The sequence below is a fragment of the Macaca nemestrina genome, chromosome 6 (genome assembly GCF_043159975.1).
Source record: "Macaca nemestrina isolate mMacNem1 chromosome 6, mMacNem.hap1, whole genome shotgun sequence".
NCBI lineage: Eukaryota > Metazoa > Chordata > Mammalia > Primates > Cercopithecidae > Macaca > Macaca nemestrina.
In genome coordinates, this window is record NC_092130.1 from 19,760,054 (window position 1) to 19,786,660 (window position 26,607).

Consider the following 26,607-nt stretch of genomic DNA (forward strand, 5'->3'; position numbering starts at 1 on the left):
ATTCTAAAAATGATTCTCAGGATGCTAAAGGAGATCCCAAAAATAAACAGGGACAATCAAGAGAAAAACTCATGTCCTGAATTCAGAAATATGCAGACCCCAAACCTATGAGCAGCAGTGGTGTTTGCTGTTTGCTTGCATTAGTCAGAAACTGTAACCATTGCTGTTGTTAGAAAAAGATGGTGTCTGAAAGGCTGAGAGCTTCATAGGGGCTCAGGGAGACTGTGTGCCACTACAGTGATGGCGATGGGATTGAGTCTTGTGGGTAGCGTGGAGTTCCCAGGTGTGTCTAATAGCACTCTGCTTGAGGCTGGCTCACAGCTGTAAGGAGACCACCTGCGGGAGGGGAAGCAGGGAAACAAGAAAGCCATTGTCCCCACTCCCATTCTCTCCCCAGCCCATGTGGCCACCTGTGTCCCCAGGATGCTGCAAGAACTGTTGCTTCTGCTTCAGGACAGGTTTTTCAGGGCATATCAGAGTGAAAAAGACATTTGAGATCATCTCACTGTGTCTCCAGAAAAAGAAAGTTAATGATTAAAAGGTCACAGGGTGAGATAAGGCACAGGCAAACCAGAATCTGCTTGGCAAATTCCCCAAAACAATAAAGAAATGAAGAAAGTTCATGGGGAGGGTCAGAATTCTATTCTGAGATAACAACTCATACACAGGACTCTGTTGATGCCTAATTAAAGCACAGCCCTACCGAACATGAAAACTCTCAAATGAGCACCATTCCACAGTTCTTGACCACATGTTTACTTTGATTTTGTAAAGGTGGTGTTTCTTATTTCCTCACCCAGAATACTCTGCCCTGGCCTTCCAGACCATCCAACACCTGCTGTGGCTCCAGGACCCCCTCAAGTCCTCCTCATCCATTCAGCCTTCTCGAGTTTTTCCTGTGCTCTTTTCTTATTCCCTTAAAGGCCAGTGGCCCTTACTCTGTGCCATGTGTTTGGTCCTTAGTCATCTGGTTTATAATAGTACCTTCCCATAAATAGCTTCATGTCTGTAAGTTTCCTTTCTTCTGTTAGGTATGACGGCATTTGACCCAACCTCCTGGGCAAGGAAGCATCTTTGGCCACTGTAACATCCTCTATGTCTTTCATTTTTCTATACTTCTTGGAGCTGAGAGCATTTTAAACATTAGGTTATTCTATTTTCACAATAACTCTATAGGGAAAGTATTATTACTATTTAACAGACAAGAACACTGAGGTTTAGTGAGCTCTGTAACAGCTGCTCACCTTACATAATCCTCAGATAATGGGTGTTGTTATCTCCTTTGCAGATAAGGAAACAGAGTTCAGTCTGTACCTGGTGCTGTTGCTGTGGGCTGTCACAGCATTCTAGGCTCTGCTATTGCACCTCTCAGACTGTATGTGATTTGTCCTTTTATGCCTTGCTCCCTAATTTGGAAACAAACTCCACAATGACAAGAACTAGTACTAACTTCTTGAATTAATCAATGTCAGACAGAGGGAGGGATGAATGGGTAAACAGAGATGGATGGATGGATGGATGGATGGATGGATGGATGGATGGATGGATAAATGGATGGATGGGTAAGTATGTAGGTGGGTGGGTAGGTGGGTGGATGGATGGATAAATGGGTGATTATATGGAGTATATGGATGGATGGGTAGATGGGTGGGTAGACGGATGAATAGATAGATGAATGGATAGAAAAATGGATGAATAGAAGAATGAATGAATGGATAGATGGGTGGGTGGATGGAGGGACTGATGAATGGATGGATAGATGGGCGAGTAGATGGGTGGATGGATAGATGAATGGATACAAGAATCGATAGAAAAATGGATGGATAGATGGATGGGGGTGGGTTGGTGGGCGGAGGGATTGATGAATGGATAGATGGGTGAGTAGATGGGTGGATGGATGGGTGAATGGATAGATAAATCAATAGAAAAATTGATGAATGGAAGGATGGATGGATGGATGGATGGATGGATGGATGGATGGGTGGGTGGATGGGTGGATATATGGGTGGGTGGATGGAAGGATGGATGGATGGATAGATGGGTGAGTAGACAGGTAGGTGGATAGATGGATGAATGGATAGATAAATGTATAGAACAATGGATGAATGGAAGGATGGATGGGTAGATGGGCATTAGATGGGATAAGAAGGGGGAGACTAGGGGACAGGTCTCAAGGCTCCCCACCCACGCACAAAAGTGTGCACCACAGAACAAAAAAGTACAAGTATTTCTTTATCTCTTTCCAGCCCCTATTTAACAAGGCTTAATTAAAAAAATAAGTAATCCTCATGCCAATCTCCTCTTGTAAAACAAACTTAATGCATATCAAGGGATTGAAATGTATATGAAGAACCACTTTAGAGCAACATGAACACATATACATACACCCAAACACACACACACACACACACGCACACACACACAGAGCTATGTTGTACGGAAGAAGGAGGGGCCTTCCAAAGCACACCCATTTCTAAGAATGTGTCAAGGGCTGGTTTAATTGACCAACTTTAGGACTTAGTGGAGATTCAACCTCATTCCTGGTTTTGCCTCCTCTCAGGTCACAGCATCTGGAACGGGACCTTTGAAGAACACCCTCCCTTCGATGTGCCAGATGCCAATGGCAGCTTCCTTCCCCGTGCCCTTGGGGGCTTCTACATGTTCCTCACAATGATCATCCTGCTCCAGGTAGGAAGCCCTCCCTAACTAGGGGCCCAATAAGATATGTGGCCAAAACCCCTACAACTTTGTAAAATAAAGAAAAACCAGTGCTGACCACTAGAAAGTACAAACTGGATTGAGATGAGGAAACGATCATCACTTTCTTGTGCATCTTTGAAAGCATTCACATTTTGGGTGATTTAAGGACCTAGCCCTGTCTTGTAGAGGGGACTCTGCCCCCAGATAATAGCTGGAGGGAAATATTTATCAACTTTTCTATTTAAGAGTAAGATGACAGCAGTGACCCATATGTGCCTGTCCCTCTGCCAGAGCAGATAAAACACAAATGACCTAGGAACAAAAGAAGGTAAAGTAGCACAGTGAGCTACAGAGAACTCTCTGCCCCAACATTAAGAGAGAGAAACCACGAGTTAGTGTTTTAACATCTGATACATTGAGAAGGAAAAGAACAGAACTGGCCCAACATAGGACAGAAAAAAAAAATAGAGCACCTACAAAATGTGAGGCAGTAATTGATGAAGAGATGAATTTTAAAATCTTTGTGTCTCTAAGAAAATACAATCTATGAAAAGATGAGGGAAGTTGTGGTTTTACTTTTGTGGAGCTCCATCTACCATTTCTTGTGGTATTGGAGGCTGTTTCACTGCTCTCTTATTGGTGAACATTTTCCACTCACCTTGCAGGGTAATCTATTTTAAATGTGAATTAAATCATAGCCCTCCTATGTACAGAATCCTCTCATGGTTTCATATCCACTCAAAGTGGAATCTGAAGTCCTTACTGTGGCTGATGAAGCCCTAAGTGATCTGGACCCTGACTCCCTCCCAGACCTCACCTCCTAGCCCTCTTCCCCTCCTCACTGACCTGCAAGGCCTGCTCCCTATTACTCCCCAAAGGCCACCCCCACTGCCAGGCCTGTGCCTGGCTTTCTCCTCTGCTCAGAATGCTCCTCCCCCAGACAACTTCACAACTCACACCCTGGCTTCCTCATGTCTCTGTTCAAAGGTCATGGTTTACAAGCATCCCACCCAGTCATCAGCCTACCCTCTTTACTTTTCTTTATTCTTCCTCATGTGACTTACCACCACTCATATATATTTATTTGTTTGTTCTTTGTCACTGGAAGGCAAGTTCTTCAAAGCCAGGAATTATGTTCTGTTGACTCCCATTTCCAGGACTTAGAACAGCATCAAATGCACAACAAGCACTTGGTAAACACCAGGTATTGAATCGGTGGGGAGAAATTAACAATACGTCTGAATACCTGTAAAAGTGGGCAGCAGCCCTTGGTGGCACAGAGATCTGAAGGGAGTCAGGGGACTCTAAACAGAGATGCTAAGTCTCCCTCACTCCCTCCCAGCTCAGTCACAGACAACCAATGGTAAGTGCCTACCTTGTATCAGACATCCTTGGTCAAAGAAGACATATCTGTTTTTCAGATTCCCCTAAGAACTCCAAGGGATGCATGAGGTCATTGACCATTAATTTCACAGAAAGAGTCTGTCCTGTGAGCTGACCTCAACTTTCCATTAAATGCCTTTGCTACCTGCTAGTGAGGATCCCAAGGGAGGGAACCTGCCTGGTTTCTGACGTGGTAGAAACTCATCTATTTTCAGGTGCTGATCCCCATCTCTTTGTACGTCTCCATTGAGCTGGTGAAGCTCGGGCAAGTGTTCTTCTTGAACAATGACCTTGACCTGTATGATGAAGAGACCGATTTATCCATTCAATGTCGAGCCCTCAATATCACGGAGGACTTGGGCCAGATCCAGTACATCTTCTCCGATAAGACGGGGACCCTGACAGAGAACAAGATGGTATTCCGACGTTGTACCATCATGGGCAGCGAGTATTCTCACCAAGAAAATGGTACGAGAGCTCCCAAGGGCTCCATCCCTCTTTCGAAAAGGAAATGCCCTGCTCTCCTCAGAAAAAGGAGATAAAAGACATTCTCCTGGCTCTCTTAGAGGCTGTATGGCATTTCCACAAGTTGCTTCCTGTATCCCTGTGGTCTTCCTTGTCACAGATCAGGGCTGTTCCAATTACTTGTAAATTTTCATTTGTTTACAAAAGTTAGAAGTTATCTCATATGTGGTACCCCTCCAGTTGATCTTTGGTGCCAGACAAAGCACTTTATGAAACGAGATTTTTATCTGTCAGCAATGGATTGCAGACATTTCCCAATTGTGTGCCAGTCACCACAACCAAGGTTTGGAAATTTCTCAGGCCACCTTACCTGACATATCAGGGCAGGTCTGTGTCTAGGTGCATGGTCAGATTTAACACAACCTGAAGATACCTTCTATTCTAACAGATATCTTAGATTGCCACTGACGCAAAGTTTTGATTTAGGAGATAGGGCTATAAAATGCCTGAACTGTTACCTTGCATGGACTGAATATGACTCATAAAACTGACCTGATTCCTTCAGCTATCATCCGCCCAACTTTGTCCCCCACTCCAACACACACACACACACACACACACACACACACACACACTTTCTAAGAAAAGAAATTCTTTTTTTCCCCAATACTTTAAGTTCTGCGATACATGTGCAAAACTTGCAGGTTTGTTGCATAGGTATACATGTGTCATGGTGTTTTGCTGCACCCACCAACCCATCACCTACATTAGGTATTTCTCCTAATGCTATCCCTCCCCTAGCCCCCCCAACCTCCGGTAGGCTCCAGTGTGTGATGTTCCCCTCCCTGTGTGCATGTGTTCTCATTTTTCAACTCCCACCTATGAGAACATGCAGTGTTTGGTTTTGTGTTCTTGTGTTAGTTTGCTGATGGTTTCCAACTTCATCCATGTCCCTGCAAAGGACATGAACTCATCCTTTTTATAGCTGCATAGTATTCCATGGTGTATATGTGCCACATTTTCTTTATCCAGTCTATCATTGATGGGCATTGGGGTTGGTTCCAAGTCTTTGCTATTGTGAATAGTGCTGCAATAAATATACATGTGCATGTGTCTTTATAGTAGAATGATTTATAATCCTTTGGGTATATACCCAGTAATGGGATTGCTGATCAAATCGTATTTCTAGCTCTAGATCCTTGAGGAATCATTGTGTTCCACAACAGTTGAACTAATTTACACTCCCACCAACAGTGTAAAAACGTTCCTATTTCTCCACATCCTTTCCAGCATCTGTTGTGTCCTGACATTTTAATGATCACTATTCTAACTGGTGTGAGATGGTATCTCATTGTGGTTTTGATTTGCATTTCTCTAATGACCAGTAATGATGAGCTTTTTTTCATATGTTTGTTGGCCGCATAAATGTCTTCTTTTGAGAAGTGTCTGTTCATATCCTTCACCCACTTTTTAAAGAAGAGAAACTCTTTAAGAGGGCAGTATTCATTCTTTTGAGTGTGAGAGATGGAGGAAGAGAAAGGTGGAGATAACATTATAAGCAGCCCTATCCACTTTGCCTTGGTGATAGTGGACCATTTACATGGGAGCTTCTGATCTCTTTGTAATAATAAGAGCCTCATTACCAGTACTTACAGTATGCTAGTTATTTTAACACATTATATCATTAAATCTTCAAAACATCCCTATGAGTTAGAAACCTAGAAAAAAAAAAAAAACTCTGAGGAAATAAAGTGACAGGTTATGTCAAAGCTCAAAGTCACATAACTAGTAGGAAATCCACTAGAGTTTGAATCTGTGGGACTTAGTTGTACCCTTCTTTCTCCAGTCTTGGTAGTCCAGATGCCCAATTTTCCAGAGTAGCATAGACCCTTCCCATGCTCTTACCCCACCCCAAAGTCTAGGCTTTCCCCAACATAGTCCAGCCAAGGTACAACTAGTGCAATAACAGGACTCCTTTCTTGCAGCTAAGCGACTGGAGACCCCAAAGGAGCTGGACTCAGATGGTGAAGAGTGGACCCAATACCAATGCCTGTCCTTCCCAGCTAGATGGGCCCAGGATCCAGCAACTAGGAGAAGCCAAAAAGGTGCTCAGCCTCTGAGGAGGAGCCAGAGTGCCCGGGTGCCCATCCAGGGCCACTACCGGCAAAGGTCTATGGGGTACCGTGAAAGCTCACAGCCTCCTGTGGCCTTCAGCAGCTCCATAGTAAGTCCCTGACTTTCCCCTTTGAACTGCAAGTGTTCTGTGGGAAGAGATGGGAGGGGGCGCTAGAATGTGAAAAAGGAAAAATTGTACAAACCCTGAAGAGCTTTCAAAATGGTGCTCTTGGTTTTGTGTATAGTCCACACATGTGTTTTGTTGGCATAGACAATTCTTAGTCATTAGAAATGTTCAATGTTTAGAAATCAGAGATCTTATGTAAGCATATAGATTTTTTTGCTTCTTTTAAAAATTGAATTATAAAAATTCTCCACACTAAGCCAGCATTTCCTCATGGCAACAATTGGCTTGAGTTGAGAGGTTCCTAACTCTTAGACTGGGCATGCCATCTTCAGCTCATCACTGCCCCCCACCCACCTTCTCTATTTATGCAATCACTGAGGTGGGGGCAACTGCATACTCATTATGGATGTTTTAAAAATTATACTGTTAGTAGAAATTAGAAATATCAGTTATGCTTATGTTTCTATAAGGGAGAAAAACAACAGATAAGCCTGTAAGGTTCAAAGAAAAATGGGAGAATATACTTCTTGGTGATCAAAAATAAGTTTTAAATAGTTATGAAGCAAATAATATCTATGTCAAGATTACTCAGCCCATTTCATTCTCTTAACTAATTCCCTTCAGTCCCTATGGGCATTGCTGTTTGTGGCTTTGGTCTGGGGCTTTCTGCGTATGGTCCTTTCACATTTGATCCACTAGGACAGCCATCAGCAAACATCCAGGTAGCAAGCAAAGAAAACCAAGTTTCTCCCCAGAGATTACACAGCATTCCTTAGAAGTCAAGCCCAGACCAGGGCTTCTGCCCACTGTCCTACTCCTTTTTCCTCTGCATACACTCTTTCTCCAGGGAACATAAAAACACATCTGGAATCTCTGCACTTGCACAAGAGGCCACAGGGAGCCCCAGCAATCTTGAACAAGAGGTACATACTAAGAGATGGGACCTAAAATGTTAGCATCCCTTTATTAGAAAATTAGATAGTAAAAATAATCCTTTTGGCCAATTTTTTTCCAGTCTTTTATTTCCCCTATGAATACACACACACATAACTACATATATTTAACATTTTTTGTAATCATGGTACATATCAATTGTAGATTCTGGGATTTTTTTTTAACTTAACATGATATTGAAAACATTTTCCATGTTGCTACTTAGTATTCATAACCAAGAACTGTGTTTTCTGACAGTGTCAAAGAAGAAACACTGTGAGCCTGTGTTCTGGGTTGTTACTCATCTAACTTTGGATGAGTACAGAATTGAGTTCCCTCTCTTGGGTTATTGTCATGCACAGAAATGCAACATTAGCAAGGATAAGACAAGAACAGTGTGTTAAGATATATGACCCTCATGAATGCACAAGTGAAATGATCCATAGATGTCTTCTGGAAGAGTTTCATGTTGTTGTTTTTCCCTTTTTGATTTTCCCAAGTGACATAACAACAAGGTGTGCATATTGCTACATCCTTTTTAATTTTGTCCCCATAAATGTAACACACTTCCCCAAGCTCTTTTCTTAAATATTTGTAAAATGACTTTAGTGAATTCTCATTAGGCACAGATTCTATGTGTCTTTGGCACCTTCCATTTCTAGATACCACAGGCATCCCACGTGCCTGAGAATGTCTCCCCTAGAATATGAGGGGGAGAAAAAGGAAGCTTTCCTTTGTGGATCTCAGTTGGGTCACATCAATTCACTGCCCCTTGTTCAGTCTGACAAGTCTCTGCAGCCCAGAAAAACTGCATCCCTGGACCAGGCAGTAAAATCTTGGATGCAGGGCTTTTAGCTAATGATCAGTGAGAGGGACACACTAACCCCAGAGCTATCTCCAGATCCTAGATGTCATTGTCCTGCCCTGGCTGGCAGTCCCAAAGGTAAGTTCTGACGAAGTTCATTCAGGAGCAGTAAGGAAGTTGGCACATGGGTTAAGTCCCAATTCTTGTTGCCTGGGGAAGGGAAGATGGTGACATGTTCTTCTTATGAACAGCTAAGTATACTCTTATGTAATCGGGTCACTTGAAAATCTGGGGTTAGTGGAACAATTGTATTTGTGAGTAGTTTTGAGGAAGGGCACTGGGTTCAGAGTTAGGAAATGGAGGTTCTGGTTTTAGCTCTGCTACTGGCTTGCTGGGTAACCTTAAGCAACATGTTAAACCTCCTTCTACGTCTTTTTCACCACCTGAAAATAATTTCCTTATAATTCTCACTAGGCTGTTGTAAAGATCAAATAAGATAATGTTTTGCTGACCTGCAAGCTAACTTCCAGCTATGAATTAGGCACATGTGGGGTCTAATGTGTCAGGTTTTCATCTCAGCTACCCCATGTACTAGCTCTGTGACTTTGGTGGGCTTGCTGAAATGGAAGCCTCAACCTACCCATTGTTAAAATGAAGATAATCGTTCTGGCTCATGAGTTTATTTTGAGGATTTAATTCTTAAAATTATGTGTTCTAGACAGATGCCTAATGGAAGTTTTAAATGATCTTTCTAAAGGGAAGCTGTCTTCCTTGAACAAATGTTCACATATCTGATGTCATGAAGAGAAAATGGGGAGTTTCCATAAAATACAATTGTTGAACTCTCTCCCCTGAGATCCTGGTGTATTTGGTCTAGGCTGAGTACTGAGCACTTTTGTTTTAATTTCTGATGATTGTAGGGAGCAGCCACGATGGGGACCCTCCATAAGCAGGCCATCACCCCACCAGGAAAGAGTCTTCACTTGGCTCAAATTGGCACTTTCTACAGCTTGGGAGGCACTTGCTGAAGAGAGTGAAGTATGCACTCTTTCAGGACTCTAAGGACTCTCATGCTTACCCATCAAACACCTCTAGCTGGTGTCAGATCCTTGAAGTCGTCCCTAGAGAGCTCCTGCGGCAGCCCCAGGTGGCTGTCTCGGTGCCCACCCCCACCCACTCCTGGCAGACTCTCTGCACTTGTCCCCTTCCACATGCCTTCTGTGCCTTCCTGCACCTGCCCATCTGGCACCCAGTCTGTTCTGACCATCTCTTGGAACCACCAGTTCTTTACCTTCTCTTAGCGAACTCAGTCAAAATTTGCCTCTGAAACCCCCAGGGAGCATTCCACCACCTTCTAAAAAAGCCAGTTGTTGGTTTCCTTGGCCCTTTGCTCTAAACCAAAAATAAGACTCAACAAAAAACAGCAACAACAGAAGCTGTTTTTTTTTTTCTTTAACTACAAAAAAACAAACCATCAGTGATTATCGCCTAATTGCCTGCAATAAAATCTGTGGCTTTAAGGTGGGGGTAATATAAAAACGGTGAGTTGAGTCCCAAGCCAATGTTTAATAGTACTGGCAGATGGAAAATGAAATCTTTTTTTTTTTCTCCTTGTCTGTAAGCAGCCAAGATTTGAGCAGATTCTTTGTTTAAAAATGCCACTTGCAGAATGTTTCTCAGCACCATCAGACCAAAGAATATCTTCCTAATCATAAAATTTGTATTAGGGCCAGTTAGGCTCCTCCAAACTTCCACACTGCTTTCCTCTGTGGACATCCCCCCACCACCACCCCTTCCAAAGAGAATGCAACAGAGAGGAGCGAAGGAGGTGTCATTGGACCTCTGCCTCCTTTCACTAATCTTGGTCTGCCTTTCTTTCTTTGGAAGAAATTTATGCAGCACTCCCAGTCTGCTCCAAATTGGTGGGACAGCCCACATAGACACACTCCCACTGTAAGGTTAGATAAGAGTCCTGATTTAATTAGCCAAGTACACAGAATCTTTCTGGAAGTGATGTGATCACACAGGGCGGGAAGCAGTGAAGCCTATCTGTACTCCCCTTGTCCCCCAGTGTCCCAAATCAGGGTAGGGAGGACCCAGCCTCAGTGACATTGTTCACAAGAGGTGGGAACTGGCAAGATCTGGAAAACTCCCTTCTTGCTTCACCACTGAGTTTTTTCCTTTGGGCTTATGCCCTATTTGGGAAAAGCTTTCCCTAATAATCCATGTGTTCCGATTTAAGTGAGCATTTACTAACATTGGACTTTCCCAGTTCTTGATTCAAACTAAATGTCGTTAAGGCCAGAGCCTTAGACATCACTGCCCTAAACAGCGTTAGCCTCCACTCCGCAGCAACCAGGGATATGTTTCCATAATAGTCATAGCCCACAGGGTTACGTAATTGAAAGGAACCAAAGGCTGATGGCAGGAAGTAAGTGTCCCTCCCTCCTCTCTTCCCACCACCTCAGGCACAACCATGATTAGCAGCTTCTGTGTGTCCTTCCCAAAGGTGTACAGAAACAGACAAGTATGGCATATACACAAGCACATTCTTTACCACAAGTGGAAGCATACCGTACCCACTGTTTTGGACTGTGCTGCTTTAACCTAATGAATTTTAAAGAATATTTCCTATGTGTAGACAGACAGGTAGACATTCAGAAGAGAGCTGTCTCATCTTTTTTTTTTTTAATGACTACTATAATTAGTTGGATGGTTGAGCCATCATCTGTTTATATATGTGTTTCTCTACAGTATTCTTAGAGCATAATTGCTAAATTGGCCAGTATGTGCAGTTTTTATTTTGGTTGATTCTTCCCAAGACATTGTACCAGTTGAGACACTCATCAACAACAAACAGAAGGGCCTGCTTCTTCCCACCTCTGCCAGTGTCTACATTTCTTTAGAAAAGCCTTTCATTTATTGGGTCAGTCAGCAAACATTCAGTAAGCACCTACTCTGTGGCATATACTGTCCTACAGACTGGGGACATAAAGTCTAATGGAACATTGCTCCTGCTTTCAGGATCTTACAGCTCAGTGAAGGGGCAAAAGGAGCACCAGTGACTACAGGACAATGCTCTCTGGGCTGGGATGTGTGGCTGCAGAGGTGCTATAGGAGCTTAGAAGAGGTGCAGCTATATCATACTGGGGCATCAAGGAAGCTTCCTGGAAAGGTTGGCACCTGGGCTGAATTTTGAGACAGGAGTAAAGGTTAACTGGAGGAATAAGGAGACCATCTAGTGAGGAGTGGGTAAGGAGTGCAGGTTGTGGGAGGAGACAATCTGTAGAAGCAAGATGGAGAATTGTAGTTCTTTGGAGTAGCTGGAATGAAAGGTGCAATCCAGGGAGAGGAGGAGGAAATGGAGACGTAAGAGGAACTATGTCATGAAGAATTTTCTTCCAAGCTCAGGAACCAGGGTTCCTGTTTGTTTCCTTCTCTGGATTCCTGTAGCAACAAACTGCTGTACCCAACCTGTGATAGTCACCCATCTGAACTTGGGTGAGTTATTAAAACTGAAAGAAGAATAGCAGAGTAGAGTTTGGCCTACTTTTCCCAGCCTTCATTGTGGGAACACATCCCAGCTAGAAAGAAATAGAAACAATAGGATTGCCACGTAATACAGACCCTTGCTACTCAAACTGTGGTCCTCAAAGCAGCAGCATGAACACCAACTGAAAGTTTATCAGAATTGCCTATGCTCAGGCCCCACTCAGAGCTGCTAAATTAGAATCTGCATTTTAATGAGATCCCCAGTTGACATGTGTACATGTTAAAGTTTGAGAAATGTTGGCATAGCATTAAAGGGTTTAGGTTTTAGCATCAGGCAGTACCAGATTTAAGTCCCAGCACATTATCTGTGATGTTGTGACCTGGGACAAGTTACTTAACTGCAATGAGCCTCATTTGCTTCATAATTAAAGTGGAATGATACTAATGATATCAGTGCTCTAAGGACGATTAGATAATGGACGTGAGAGCACTTAGCCCAGTGCCTGACTTTGTTATGCATTCTCAATAAGTATAGTCTAATGATAATAGGACCCTTGAGGATATCGTTTGAGCTCAAAAATCACCTTCCTCAAAGGGGTGTTGTATGCATTTTAGGTGTTCTACAATAGAAAGAAATCCAACTGGTTGAGTGTCTGCCTGCCACAAAGCTCTTACATAAAAAACTGGTGGCCCCACAAATTTATATTTCTTTTTCTTCAGAAAAATAGTCTGGACAATGGCCAGCAGTAGGAAAGGACACTGCTTTCTTTCTAAGTGCTGCAAGTGCCAGGTTTCTAAATGTTAATGGACCACGTAGGAAACCAGCATGCTGGAGCAAAAGAAGCCATGAAGAGCCTTGCCCGGTGGCAACAAGTCTGTGGTGACTCAATAAAGGTTAGCTGACATCTGTTCCTGGCACCTGCAGGATGAGCCAGGGCCTTTTACAGAGAAGGCTTTTGTTTTAACGCATTGCTACAAGATTGGATGGAAATATATGAAAGACTAGTTTTAATGAACAGACAGCAGGAGTTAATCAGTGGTGAGCTATTGTGGTATCCTAGAAAGGAGTCAGTTAACAAATGTTTTGAGTGCTTACAATCCACCAGGCATGAGGGACACATCAGAGACAGTCTCTGCCCTCCTAGCACTTACAGACCAGCAGGTAAATGAATATGGAATAAATAACTTGAAACATTTTAACTGTGTCAGCATTTGGAAATACATAACGCATAGCTTGGAGCAAAGCAGTGTGTTACAAGAGGATGGCAGTCAGGTGGTGTGAAAACTGTCCTAGTTCTGACCCTAAATCAATGTGTGATCTCAAGCAGTTTCCTCCTCTCTGACACTCAATTTTGGCATCAGGAAAATAGGGGATTTAGCTTTGACAACTCCAAGCCTGTTCCTCAACTTTGGGTACCTGTGGTGGTAAGATTTAACAACATCTCGTTCAAGTACCCTCCCCCTAAAAAAGAAATCTATTTTCTGAAAAAAGAAAGTTTCCATAATCCTTTTTATTACTCTCATGAACTATCTGCTGAGCCTTAAGGATTAGATACACAAATGCATCCATTGTGTTTGAGATACCCAGACACTAAAGACCCTGGGTGGTAGCAAGTCTCCAAGGCCACTTCCTTCACATGCAGGATCTTGCCTGATATAGGTATTAAGATTATGAATGCTAGGATCAGACTAACTGAAATCAACTGAAGGAATTCCTCCCACTTACTGTGTGACCTTGGGCAAGACAATCAACTTCCTTGGGCATCAGTCTCCTCATCTGAAATACAGAGACAATTGGGAGGATAATGGTACTAAACAGATAATGTTACTGCAGGAATATAATGAGACCATGGATGCACCAGAACATAAGAAACACCACGTGAATACGAGCTCTCATTACTCTGTTGGGAAATAAGTTTGGAGTTCCTTGAGTGGTGTTGCTGACTTGATGACAAAAACTGGATGCTCCCTGGAATCTGGTTTTAGAAGTTTGCAGAGAAACATTAATAAGAGAACATAGCTACTTTACTGTGACCACAGAAATGAAAAACCTTAGACTAGCAGTTCAGGAGTCTGAGCTCTGATTCTGGCTTTCCACTAACTCACTAGGCAACTTTGGTCAAATCAGCCCATCTCTATGGGTTTTAATTAAGTCGGGATTCATTTCATCTCAACTTGGGACTATGAGAATCTGATGAAGTTATATAAATGACATTGCTTCGGAAGGTAGGAAGAGCTTCACAAATGTGAGCTCCTACCAGGAATACTGGAGTCAAAGGCAGAGAGCATGGATAATATGTGTGTGCCCTTCTCAGGTTTTCTGGAAATAATGACACCACATGGTATGGATGATTCACACAATTGTTTTCAGGGCAATGGAAGGAAATGCAGGTCTGATTCAGTTTTATTAGCACTCTTCCTTCTGATAAGCAGACTTTTTTCTGGAAGTTGTCTTCTTACGATGGTATGAACAAGTTGGGGCATGACTGTTGACTCTTGAAGAGTACCCAGAATGAAGGTTGGCATTCTTGAAGTGTGTGTGCTCCATTCTTGTGGGGTATGTCTGAGTTTCCTACTCTCTGGCTCTCACCTGTGCCAGCAGCCCTAGGGAGGACAGAATCAGACCTCTTGGAGTCATTGTATTTGGTAGTCAGAAAACAGTCTGAGGCCTCTTTTCTCAAGGGATTTTGTTAAACTCTCAACTTGGGTAAAGCTTATTGGCCCTCAGTCTTCACCCTGCACAAATTAATCAAGATTCCCTCAGTCTATCATTTTTAGCCATTGACTCTCTTCTAAACTATGATTTAGCTGTGAAATCTGAACACTGATAGGAATGATCTTATGTGAAAGCCTTGTGCAAAATGGCTTTTGTCATATCTAACCATTGAGAGCTGGCATTTGTTGAGCTTCTGCTTCAAAAAAGCTATAGTTAGAGCTCTAGGAAATACAGCCTCATGGAAAACTCAACCTCTCTATCTTTGAGGCTCTTACCTTATCTCTAGAGAGATTAAACACGGACATAAGAAAAGTGAATTTAAAATAGAGGCCAAAGCAAGATGCCAGTGGGGAGGTAGACAGAGCCAGACACCACTACTGCCATTGCCACTACCACCTCTGCTCTGGTTAAGATCTCACTGCCTGAAAGAAGCTTTTCTGGCATCAGATCCCTGGGGTAAAATAGAGGAGCCAGAGCAAGAGAAAATACATAAACCAAAAAATAAAATATAGGTCAATATGTAGTGAATTCCAAAGGGATGGTTCAAGTGGTAACTTCTACAAAGATGTGAAAATTTGGAAATCCATGGGTCAGATCCAGTTCTTCCTCTTTTTTCTTCTAAAAAAAGAATAGGAATAAAAGAAAAAAAAATAGGTCACGCATCATCTTTGCTTTATCTTGAAAAATCAAGAGACTTGGCAAACTAGACCAGTATTGGAGCATTGCACTCAGCAGAGCAGTAGCTACCCTTTAGATAGGGGTAGGACTTGCTAGGTCTCATAGCTCCTACCACCCCAAAATGTCCTCATCTCTACCTTGGCCCACCTTCCTCATTCACTTTACATGCCTGACTCCTGTGGACATTCTGAGTTAAGAATCTGCTATTGTGGTTCAGGAGAAAGAATTCATTGTGAGCTATATAGGATCTCATGGACAAGTGGGACTTTCCATGGTTATTGAAGTAGGATTTTGGTAGGTAGAAGAGGATTTTTCAAGCACAGTGTGATCAGAGGAATACAGGAGGAGTATACATCCAAGAGGCAGCAAACAGACCACCAGGCTGAGCTGAGGGTCCATGTTGAGAAGTATGGGAATAAAGAGTGAAAGTGCAAACTGTTAAAGAATCTAAATGCCAAATAATTGATCACGCTAACAATGGCTATCTCCTGAAGGTTTTTTGAAGTCAAAAATACCAGGAGGAAATGGAGTTTTAAGAAGACTGTGCAGGTGATACATAGGGTTAGAAAAAATAAAAAAGGTGACAGGCAACAATATTAGTTTACAGCTGGTGCAGAAATTCAGGATTGAGGGGTAGAGGGTCTCAGCATGGCTGGAAGCAACACAAATGGTGGGAAGACACTGAGAGTGAAGAACTGTCAGCACCTGGTAATGGATGGATATGTGGCACTGAGAGACAGGAAGGACTCAAATAAGAATTGGCAATGGCCAGACCTGTGGGAGAGGAAAACATGTTGGATGCAAGACTGCAATGAAGCGGCATCATCCTTTCCCCAGGCATGTGAAGATTCTTCTGGAGTGGGCTTCCTTCCCAGAAGAGACTCTCATTCTGGCCTTTCTCTTCCAGGTAAAAGATGTAACTCCCGATAAAAACCTACTGACCAAGGTTCGAGATGCTGCCCTGTGGCTGGAGACCTTGTCAGACAGCAGACCTGCCAAGGCTTCCCTCTCCACTACCTCCTCCATTGCTGATTTCTTCCTTGCCTTAACCATCTGCAACTCTGTCATGGTGTCTACAACCACTGAGCCCAGGCAGAGGGTAAGGACCAGCGATGGCTGGGGGAGGAAGGTAAAGGAAGTGGAGAAGTAGAAAGCAGAGTAGGGGCGAGGGGAGAAGTTCTGATCAGGGAGACATGAAATTTGGGTCCTAGCAACAGTGTCATTTCATCACAGTGAGACCTAGAACAGGTCTCTTTACCCTCCCTGGGTCTGTTTCCTCATTTTTAAATAAAATGGAAAAAGATATATATGAGCTATCTATGTAGCTTTCAAACTTTGTCTATGTGTCTGTAGGTAAACATTAAGAGTTAGTGATTACTGAGCACTTGGTTTTATGCCAGGCTCCATACCCAGCACTTTACCTGTATTATCATTTAATCCTCTCAACCCAGCAACTCTATGAGGCAGGACTGTGGATTTAACAAGCGAAGAAATGGTGGCTCAGAAAACTCAAGTAGGGCAATGAAGGACATATGGCTCATACATCTACACGATTCCATAATGGTTTCTAGTAATATTGTGCTATACTGCTGTTTTTATATATGGGTTTAAAATAGTTAATACTGTGTGTGATGTTCTTCCCATGGGGAAAAAAAAATGCAGCTGAATGGTCATGTATGTAAAATTATACTCTAAACTCTACTGAAGGTGAATTTACCTTCAATCTTCCACAGACTCTTAGCCAAGTGCCGCTGTGAGTCACTGATGAGAATAATTAGGTGGTACAACTTGCAACTATGAAACCAAGACAAGAAGTTTCACCCAGACACTTAAACTACAACCTCCCTTCATTATGCCCAGATTCCAAACCACCCTGAAAATCACCTGAGCACTGGAAAGTCAGCAAGTTATCAAAAGTCTTCAGGAAGTTTTAGGAGGCAGAAAGCTTTATCTTAAAAATTAACTCATTTTTAAGAGGGGAAGAAGTACCATTTGGGGAAAGACAGTATGCAACTCCCAATTTTCAGGTTAATGTGGGAGCTTCAGCTGGCAGGTAGCTCAAGAGTCCAGCCTCTGGAGTCGAGCAGACCTGGGTTTGAGTTCCAACTCTACTCCCTACACACTGGGTGATCATGGCCAATTTATGTAGACTTTTTGTACCTCAATGTCCTCAGCCATAAGTTGGGTTGATGATAGCATCCCATAGCATTATTGGGAGGATGAAATGAGATACTGCACTCAAAGATAAAGCAGAAGCATTCATGGTGAGAGTTCAGGAAATGTGAACCCTTACTATGAGTTTCTGATTCTCATCTCCTTTTCCTTCCTTTGTCCACGCTCAGAGTGGGACGACCAAAAGATAGTGGAAAATGACCATTGTCAATGCTTAGAATCTCAGGGCTGGAGGGAAACAGCTGGCCTCACTTATTGCAAAAGTACCTTCATATTCTGCATAGGACAACTTGGTATTATTTCCAACATTGAGAGTAATGTTCTACTTTCCTCCTTTGGCCACAAGGTCACCATCAAACCCTCAAGCAAGGCTCTGGGGACATCCCTGGAGAAGATTCAGCAGCTCTTCCAGAAGTTGAAGCTATCGAGCCTCAGCCAGTCATTCTCATCCACTGCACCCTCTGACACAGACCTGGGGGAGAGTTTAGGGGCCAACGTGGCCACCACGGACTCAGATGAGAGAGACGATGCATCTGTATGCAGTGGAGGTGACTCCACCGATGACGGTGGCTACAGGAGCAGCATGTGGGACCAGGGCGACATCCTGGGGTCTGGGTCAGGCACTTCCTTGGAGGAGGCATTGGAAGCCCCAGCTCCAGACCTGGCCAGGCCCGAGTTCTGTTACGAGGCTGAGAGCCCTGATGAGGCCGCCCTGGTGCACGCTGCCCATGCCTACAGCTTCACACTAGTGTCCCGGACACCTGAGCAGGTGACTGTGCGCCTGCCCCAGGGCACCTGCCTCACCTTCAGCCTCCTCTGCACCCTGGGCTTTGACTCTGTCAGGAAGAGAATGTCTGTGGTTGTGAGGCACCCACTGACTGGTGAGATCATCGTCTACACCAAGGGTGCTGACTCGGTCATCATGGACCTGCTGGAAGACCCAGCCTGTGGTAAGTCCTGCCTTACCAGGGTTCCAGGCACAGAGAGTTCCATAGTTGAAGAAGCAGTGTGGAATGGTAATAAGAAGCTCAAGTTGTAGTGTCACCTGGTACAGCAGGTCACAGCTGGAATACAGACCTATAAGATGCTTTCCTCAAATATCCTTAAAACATGGTACATTTTACATCTTCTGGACCTAGGGAATCAGTGTCCATTAGTATATTTAAATACTATATAGTCTTGTAGCAGATAAACATCTTTAACTTCATCCCAGTTTTCTAAACTCATTTGAACATGGATTATCCACACAGTCTTTTGCACTAGGGCATCCATTATCTTACCATGAAACACATTGTGGTCCTAACTCTTCATTTTGGGGAAAAGCAAACTCAACTCAGAAAGAAAAGTGACTTACAAGAGGTAACATGGTTAACCAGTGTTAAATCCCAGACCCAGGTATCCTGAATTCCAGGTCAGAACTTGTTTCATGCTGCTAGAATTCTGCACTGGGCTTGGTGCACTCTGGGAAGCCTCAGGTGTTCCTCTTTATTATCCTTTTCCCCAGCCTCCCCCAGATGGATTTTCATAAACTTGCACTGAGCCAGAAAAATGTTCCAAAGTCCCTACATATCAGTGTCCAATTTTGGAACAGCATGAATTAGTGTGCAGCCGCTTCCTGATTGCTAACAAGAAGACAGTTATGGGGCTATGATTCTCCCAGGATAGTAGATTCCAGCCAAGCTTCAGAATTGCCCAGGCAGCGCTGTGCCTCCTGCATTATCAGCTATGGATCAGGGCCAAGAGGTTTATGGGGATTGATTAGTGTGTAGAAGGGGAAGGGAGCTAATTAGTTCTCTTTATCCCCAGACTCTGGCAGACAAGTGAATTCAGTAATTCTGAGTCAAGGGAGCCACGGCACTCTATCCCTCAGCAGCAGTCATCCAAACTGCCCTGGAGATGTCTCTTTATTTGCTCCTCACCTGATTGCAAAATAGATTAGAGATGCTTTCAATAAAAGACACACATACAATGTTACTATAAGAATTGAGAAGCAAAACTTTGAAAGGAGGGAGGAAATAACCTCAGGTTTAATTATATTTATGGTGTTTAAATGTTCAGTTCGATGCTGAGGTTCCTGGCAGCCTAAGCAAGAAGGTAAACTCCAAGACTTGCAGGTAAAAGACAAAAAGGTTTAATCTCAGGAGCTGGTGTCTTTAAAAATAAAATATTGTAAATAGTGCTGAATCAGGCGATGCACAAATGAAGACTATGCTTAAGGCACCAGGAACACCTGAAAAATGAGAAAATAATCTTTGAAACAAGTTTTATATTATATAAAAACAGCCTTGGAGTAGTATCATGGAAAAATCAGAGTTCTATTGGACTTCATTATACTTTTCTGTTAAGAATTATATTTTTAATTTTGCATTATATATACAAGGATGGGTGAGGTATACAAATTCTGTTCAATCTTAAGACCTCTAAAATTCTCAATCCAGCCCTGGTAAGGAATGATTCTGAAGGCTAGCTCAGTTTCACAAGAGATCGGTAAATGATGTCTGTGGCAGCTTAAAGGAAGTGGTGATGGACTCAATCCCACCCCACATCAGCCAACCCTGGCTGAAAACTTATTATAGAATTAGATAAAGGAATTGGAATTTCAATAGAAAAAGACAAATTACCTCTGACAGAAACTTATGTAGAACTTTACAAAGGGGACTTTGAGCAACACACACATTTTTCACACTAGATTCATAGGAAATGCAAAAAAAAAAAAAAGTTTTCTCCAAACCTATTTCTTGCATTGAGAGAAGGCCTAGCTCAGGAAAACAAATGAGGAGAAGAACTCAGCTAATGAGATCCAGGCTTGTAGATGTCTTGGGACCTAACTTGATATAAGACCTCAAGTAGAAGACAGAGAAGATGATAAATAGTCTTAGAGAACAGTTTCCAAAGTCAGTTGGCCATCCAGGAATAAACTAAAAACACCTTAGGTAACAATAAAGATTCAAACTTCTAGTCCCCTGATTCAGTTGGGCTGTCATTGTACCTGAGAATCTCAATTACTAAATTCCCAGGCGGTTCTCATGCAAACAGCTGTTTGGGAACAGTACCTTAGACCACCTACCTCCCTTACATAGCACTTTAGTCAGCCAGGCTTTTGATGAGAAGATGTAGAGAGCAGACAATTTAAGGACTCCCTGCATTATCTTCCAGGGCAACCTGGCAGGAGAGCTCCTTCATGTTTCTAAGGTGGGCTGTAAGGGATTCCTTCTCTAAAGCATTTGTACTCTACTACACAAGATTCCAGGGTGTTGGGGATGGGGATCCCTGAGCATTTGTACATGGCCTCATGTGGGACAATGGTTATTTGACAGTGCCTGACATGAATGTGGAAAAGAAACTGAGAAAAATCCAAGCCCGGACCCAAAAGCATCTAGACTTGTATGCAAGAGATGGCCTGCGCACACTATGCATTGCCAAGAAGGTAAGAACAAATTCTTCCAAGCATGCTTTGAATATCATTAAATAGCTGAATGACCTTGACCTTGCTTCTTTTTCTTTATAAAAGACCATTGGAGGTGGTTGTTTTAACATTTTTAAGATTTGCCGTTATGACTTGCCACAAAAACCCAAGACACTGACAATTTTGTTGAAGTCAAAATCTGAAGAGCTAGGTCCCATATCTGTGTGACTTTGCCATGCCCTGCTTTTCATTATATGTGTAATGGGTAACACACAGCTGATAACATTTTTTCAGTTATGATTTTGCTTTCCAATTATATTTTTTAGACATGCATTATTTTCCTTTCAATTTGGGGAGCTTTTATATGGTCACATAAAAATCTAGATTTCCAATTTCTTTTAAAAATTTAGAGGATCTGGCCAACTCTGTTTTCATTCTGGAATGGCAGCAATCAGCTTCAACCAGGAAGTTGATTCCTATGATGAGGGATATGTTCAGCTGTGTTCTGTGGTTGGCCACAGTCCGTACAACTCCCTATTACATTGCACTCAGCCCAGCCATAGTTTTGTAGATTACCTAACTCATTCTCCGCAAGATCTTTGACTTTGTAGCTTCTGTAAGGCAGGCAGGCAGGCAGGCAGTGAGGGCTGCAAATTGCAGAGTGTGGACACCGGATGAGTCACCTAAAAGCAAAGCTAATAGGGTGCTACGATGGGCATACACTTCTAGATAGCTAGACATGGGTTCTCTCACGTAAATGCCCAGGGCTTTTCACGTCTTTTATGGTTCTTAGGGTAACATTAGAGATCAGGAATGCCCACTTTAAAGCCAGAACCACCAGGGTACTAGTCCCAATCTCACTACTTTTAGATGTGTGACCTTGAGCAATTTCTTCATTTCTCTGAGTTTTATCTGTAAAATGGTGCTAATCAGCCCTCCCTCATGCAGTTGCCATGGAGATTAAAGTAACCACATGTGCAGCACCTGGGACAGCGACAAATGCTTACCAATACTCAATCGGAACTACACCCGTACCACCATTTTCTTTTTCATTATTATTATACTTTAAGTTCTAGGGTACATGTGCATAACGTGCAGGTTTGTTACATATGTATACTTTTGCCATGTTGGTGTGCTGCGCCCATCAACTCGTCATTTACATCAGGTATCACTCCCAATGCCTTACCACCATTTTCTATTGAAGTTATTTGTGCATATTTTGCCTCCCCTACTGGACTATGCATTCCTCAAAAGCAAAAGGCCTACTTGTGTCCCTTTGGTTTTCTCTATAGTGCCATGCAGAGGGACTTGAGGAATATTTGATGCTTGAACAAAATAATCTTTCATTGCTATAAGACACCATATGCATGTGATGTCAACAGGAGGGTCTAAAATGGGACTCTGAAGGAAGAAGCTGTGGCCGCTAGCTGGATTGTTGCAGCTACTGGGCAGTCCATGTGTATGACACCATGCCTGGTGGAGTGCTCTACAGGTTATGCAAGATTTGGCTGCTGCTTTCTTTCCAGCCTCATTTTTGAACTTACTTTGAACTTACTTTCTCCATCTTTCATTCAAGGAACAGAAGGAAGGCCAAGTTCATTGCTGTTCCAAGCTTAACTCTTGATCTTGCCCATGACTGACCCTCTGTCATTGGATCTCAGCTTGCAGGTCATTTTGTCGAGGAAACCTAAACTTCCAAAAGAAGGCAGCCCCCTATTCAGTTACTCTTCTATCCCATCACACTTTCTCATATCAGTCATTTTCTGCAAAGCATTCCCTGAAATAATTATTTTAAATTATTTATTTGGCTAATACCTCTTACCCAGCAGCATATAAACCCAGGCATACAGGGACCTTGTCTGTCCAGATCATCTCCAGTGATCTGAGCACAACAGATTCTTAGTGATAATGGAACACAAGGATAAATCTTCATTGATTTACATATTTTTTGAAAAAATCATTGAGAAGAAAGCCCCATCTAATTATGTAGGGAAGTTCAAACAGGCCAATAGGAGGCCCAGCAGGTGGGAAGAGAGAGAAAATTATCTTGTTGATCCACCCAAAATTGTTAAGGAGCCTTTTCCTATCCTGTAGGTTGTAAGTGAAGAGGACTTCCAGAGATGGGCCAGTTTCCGGCGTGAGGCTGAGGCATCCCTCGACAACCGAGATGAGCTTCTCATGGAAACTGCACAGCATCTGGAGAATCAACTCACCTTACTTGGTAGCTAAAAATAAGTCGTCATTATAGGAAAAAAGGAATGCAGCCAGTTGAGAAGGGAGCTCTTGGCCCCGATTATGACACTACTAATATGTCTCCATTAGCAACCTTCCCTGGGGTTCCCTTCCAGGTATTTGGCACAAATGGGCCGTGCCAATACCCAACCCAGAAGCCACACACAGATTCCTGAGGATGCTCTGGGAGCATTCCTGCATTCCCTGCTGGAAGAAGCCTCTGAGTTTGGCTGCTTTTCCAATAGCACACTCTTCCCTTCATTCAAATGTTTGCTAAGCACCTACTATGTGCCAAGTGACATGCTAGGCTTTGGGGCTGCAACAAGGGACAGGAGCCAAAAAGTCTGCCCTCCCAGAGCCTGGAGTCTAGTGACGATACCAGATGATTGAGCAAGCAATTTCAACAGACTGTGGTGAGAGCTGGGCTAGCAGATGGGCCGGGTGGGATGGAAGCACAAAGTAGGAGATGCCAGCCTAGCACAGGGGTGAGGGAGGGTCTAGGAAGGCAGTGAACTGAAAGCAAGAAGAGAAGCTGGTCAGGCAGAGAGGGAGGACCCAGTTGAAGGTCTGGAGGCTGGTGGGAAACAGAGTTGGGGGAAATGATGGAAGGCAGGAATGATCAGCAGGACCCAGATTATGATGGGCCATGTCAATCAGCTGCTAAAAGTTTGGAGAGGGCAGAGGGTGAAAGCAGGGACAGATCTGTGCTTTACAAAAACTGCTGATTGCTGCAGCATGGAAGTTAGATTGCTGTGCTGAGAGAGAGATGAGAAGCACAGAGACTGATTAAGAGACAAGCTGTGCTTTCTGTTGGAGGAAAAGCATTGCTAAGAAGCAAGGGGGAGCTTTATTGAACAGGATTAATGTCCTCACGCCTGGGGAGCAAAATCTTGGTAAGCAATGCCCAAACAGCATGCACTGGCCACATGGCACAAAGCCTTCTTTCTTCTTGGTGGACAGTGTTGACCTGGGGATGAGGACCAAGTTCTAGACAGGGACACACTCCTCTGAGACTTGGCTTCTCCTCTGGATGAGTCACATGCCTCCAGCTGCCCAGCCAAACAGGAGTTCAAAGGGAAATATCCAAGGTCGCTGTAAAGTAGGATGGCTGACAAGCCGAGGAGGCGGAATGGGGTTGGGGAATGGAATGCATTAGCTCCCCACATCCTTTAGCCTTTGGTTTCCTATGTCTCGGCTGCAGAAGCCTCTGCTTGCTGCCTCATAAGGTCCCCTTTAAAGCTGAACACAAGAACTCACTTGAACAAGAACCAGAGAATGGCTGGGCCAGACAACTCTACCACATGATGGCACCAGGAAGTCATCCCATTCAGGCACCTGATCCCTTTCTCCCTTCCCAGAGGATTATTTTGTTTCGGGACAGCACTCTAGGCTCACTCTAGGAGAGGCATTCCTCCTGTTCTTCTGTGTGAAGAGAACACACTTGTCAGAACCTGCTTGGCTTCCCCTAGCTGGGAAAGGCTTTCACAACCTTCCTGTTTCATTTTCTCTTTCACACAAATAAATGTGTTTTTCTCCTCTCTCCTTCACTCTGCCTCACTGTAATAAGTGAGCTTCCTCTCACCTTCCAGACTAACGCTAGTAGGGGAAGATGAGGCCCAAGCCATCACTTTTTATGGGGTTGTTTACCTGTGCATATGGCCCTCAAATGCAAAACAGGCACTCAAATGCAAAACAGGCACATTTCAGGATAGTGGGGTTCTTTGTCTCCCTTCAAGATGGCTTGGAGAGGAGGGCTGAGAAAAGAATTCCACTTTCCACCGAGAAACTGGCACACCACTAAAAAGCTGTAATGCCTTCATGCGGTCTCAAAATATGAAATAATCTTTTCAATATGCATCCAACGTAATCACTTTGCCAACCTATTGTCACTATGGATTATTAAAAGAAACAAAATGCCGTGCTCCTGCCCAGAGTGAAATGGGTAGCCATTAGTCTGTGATCTGAAATGAATCTCAATTGAAAAGCAGATTTATTTTTGCTTAATCACTTAGCAACTATTCAATATTTGGGTATCTATTCATGAGGGCTGGTGCAAAGCTTGAGATCCTTCAAAAATTATGGAATCTGCCTGTTTAATTTCCTCCAAGAATATTATCAAAAATGTGAGTCCCTATTAATTCTGCTTTGATCAGTTGCAGGGCAAAGATTTCAGTCCTTTCACTTCTATTCCTATTGCTGCTAGGCCAGTCCAGGCTACTGTTGCCTCTCCTCTGCAGTCCTGCCTGGCCTCCTAAGTAGCTTTTAGCTCTGAATCTCATCCTGCTTTTCCAATCTCCAACCTATTCTCTTCTCTAGAATGATATTCTTAAAAGTCAAAACTGATACTGTCACTCCCCAGCATAACACCCTTGAATAGCTTTCGTTACTACCAAATAAATTGCAAATCCTTTGAGGCCCTGACAAGGCTCTGCACAATCCAGCACCCCTAAGTTCCTTTTCTGGCCTCATCTCTCACCTTGCTCTGCCTCCATTTCTGCATCTTCCTCTACTCTAACCTCTGGGACTTCGCACACGCTGATCCCTCAACCTGGAATTCTCCTCCTCTGCCACCTCTTTGCATTATCTCCCAGGTCTCACTTTAAGTAGCACTTCCTCAGCAAAGCCCACCCTGATTTTCCAGGTGAAGTTCAGGTCTCCTGGTATATATTTACAGGGTACCCTGACTTTCTCTCATTATATAGCTCAATTATAAATTATTATTCAATGACCATTGAACTCAGAGGTAGAGACCAACTCCATCTAGTTCACTGTTATATCCTAGGTGCACAGCCTAGCACAGTGATGCTATGTAATAAACGTTGCCTGCCTTCACAGGGCTTTGGAGAAATTAAGCAACTACTCTTTTACCACAAATGTGAACTCTGTTGTCTTTGATCACTCCAGGAGCCACTGGGATTGAAGACCGGCTGCAGGAAGGAGTTCCAGATACGATTGCCACTCTGCGGGAGGCTGGGATCCAGCTCTGGGTCTTGACTGGAGATAAGCAGGAGACAGCGGTCAACATTGCCCATTCCTGCAGACTGTTAGATCAGACTGACACTGTTTACACCATCAACACAGAGAATCAGGTGAGGTGATCCTCTGTATTGATATCTGCAGATATCAAAGTGTAGAGCAACCCCTCGACCAAGAGGATACAGGTTTCTAGGTGGGATTTGGGTATACCAGGGAAGCACCCAACCCCCAACAGATCGCTGAATCTTGGAGTCTGGAGGACCCTGGAAGTCATCCAGCCCAATATCCTTTATCTCATCCCCATACATGGTTGGCTGCTCTCTTTTATATTACTTCTGGCACTGCTTGTTAGAAAGTTTTACCTCTCCCAAATTCTATTGCTGGTCCAGTCTCCCCATTTGCCCCAC

The 26,607-nt window shown here is 43.4% G+C and overlaps 1 protein-coding gene across 7 annotated transcripts in view; it reads left to right on the top strand.

Moving 5' to 3' along the window:
* Positions 1–26,607, top strand: part of LOC105482324 (ATPase phospholipid transporting 10B (putative)) — a 123,803-nt gene that overhangs the window by 51,773 nt on the left and 45,423 nt on the right. For all 7 annotated transcript variants that reach the window (XM_071098113.1, XM_071098112.1, XM_071098114.1 and 4 more), the window contains 8 exons: positions 2,561–2,688; positions 4,299–4,551; positions 6,534–6,772; positions 16,322–16,513; positions 17,933–18,536; positions 20,904–21,013; positions 23,087–23,213; positions 26,129–26,313. In XM_071098113.1, the coding sequence (XP_070954214.1) occupies positions 2,561–2,688; positions 4,299–4,551; positions 6,534–6,772; positions 16,322–16,513; positions 17,933–18,536; positions 20,904–21,013; positions 23,087–23,213; positions 26,129–26,313 (1,838 nt within the window). The remainder of the gene's footprint in view (positions 1–2,560; positions 2,689–4,298; positions 4,552–6,533; positions 6,773–16,321; positions 16,514–17,932; positions 18,537–20,903; positions 21,014–23,086; positions 23,214–26,128; positions 26,314–26,607) is intronic.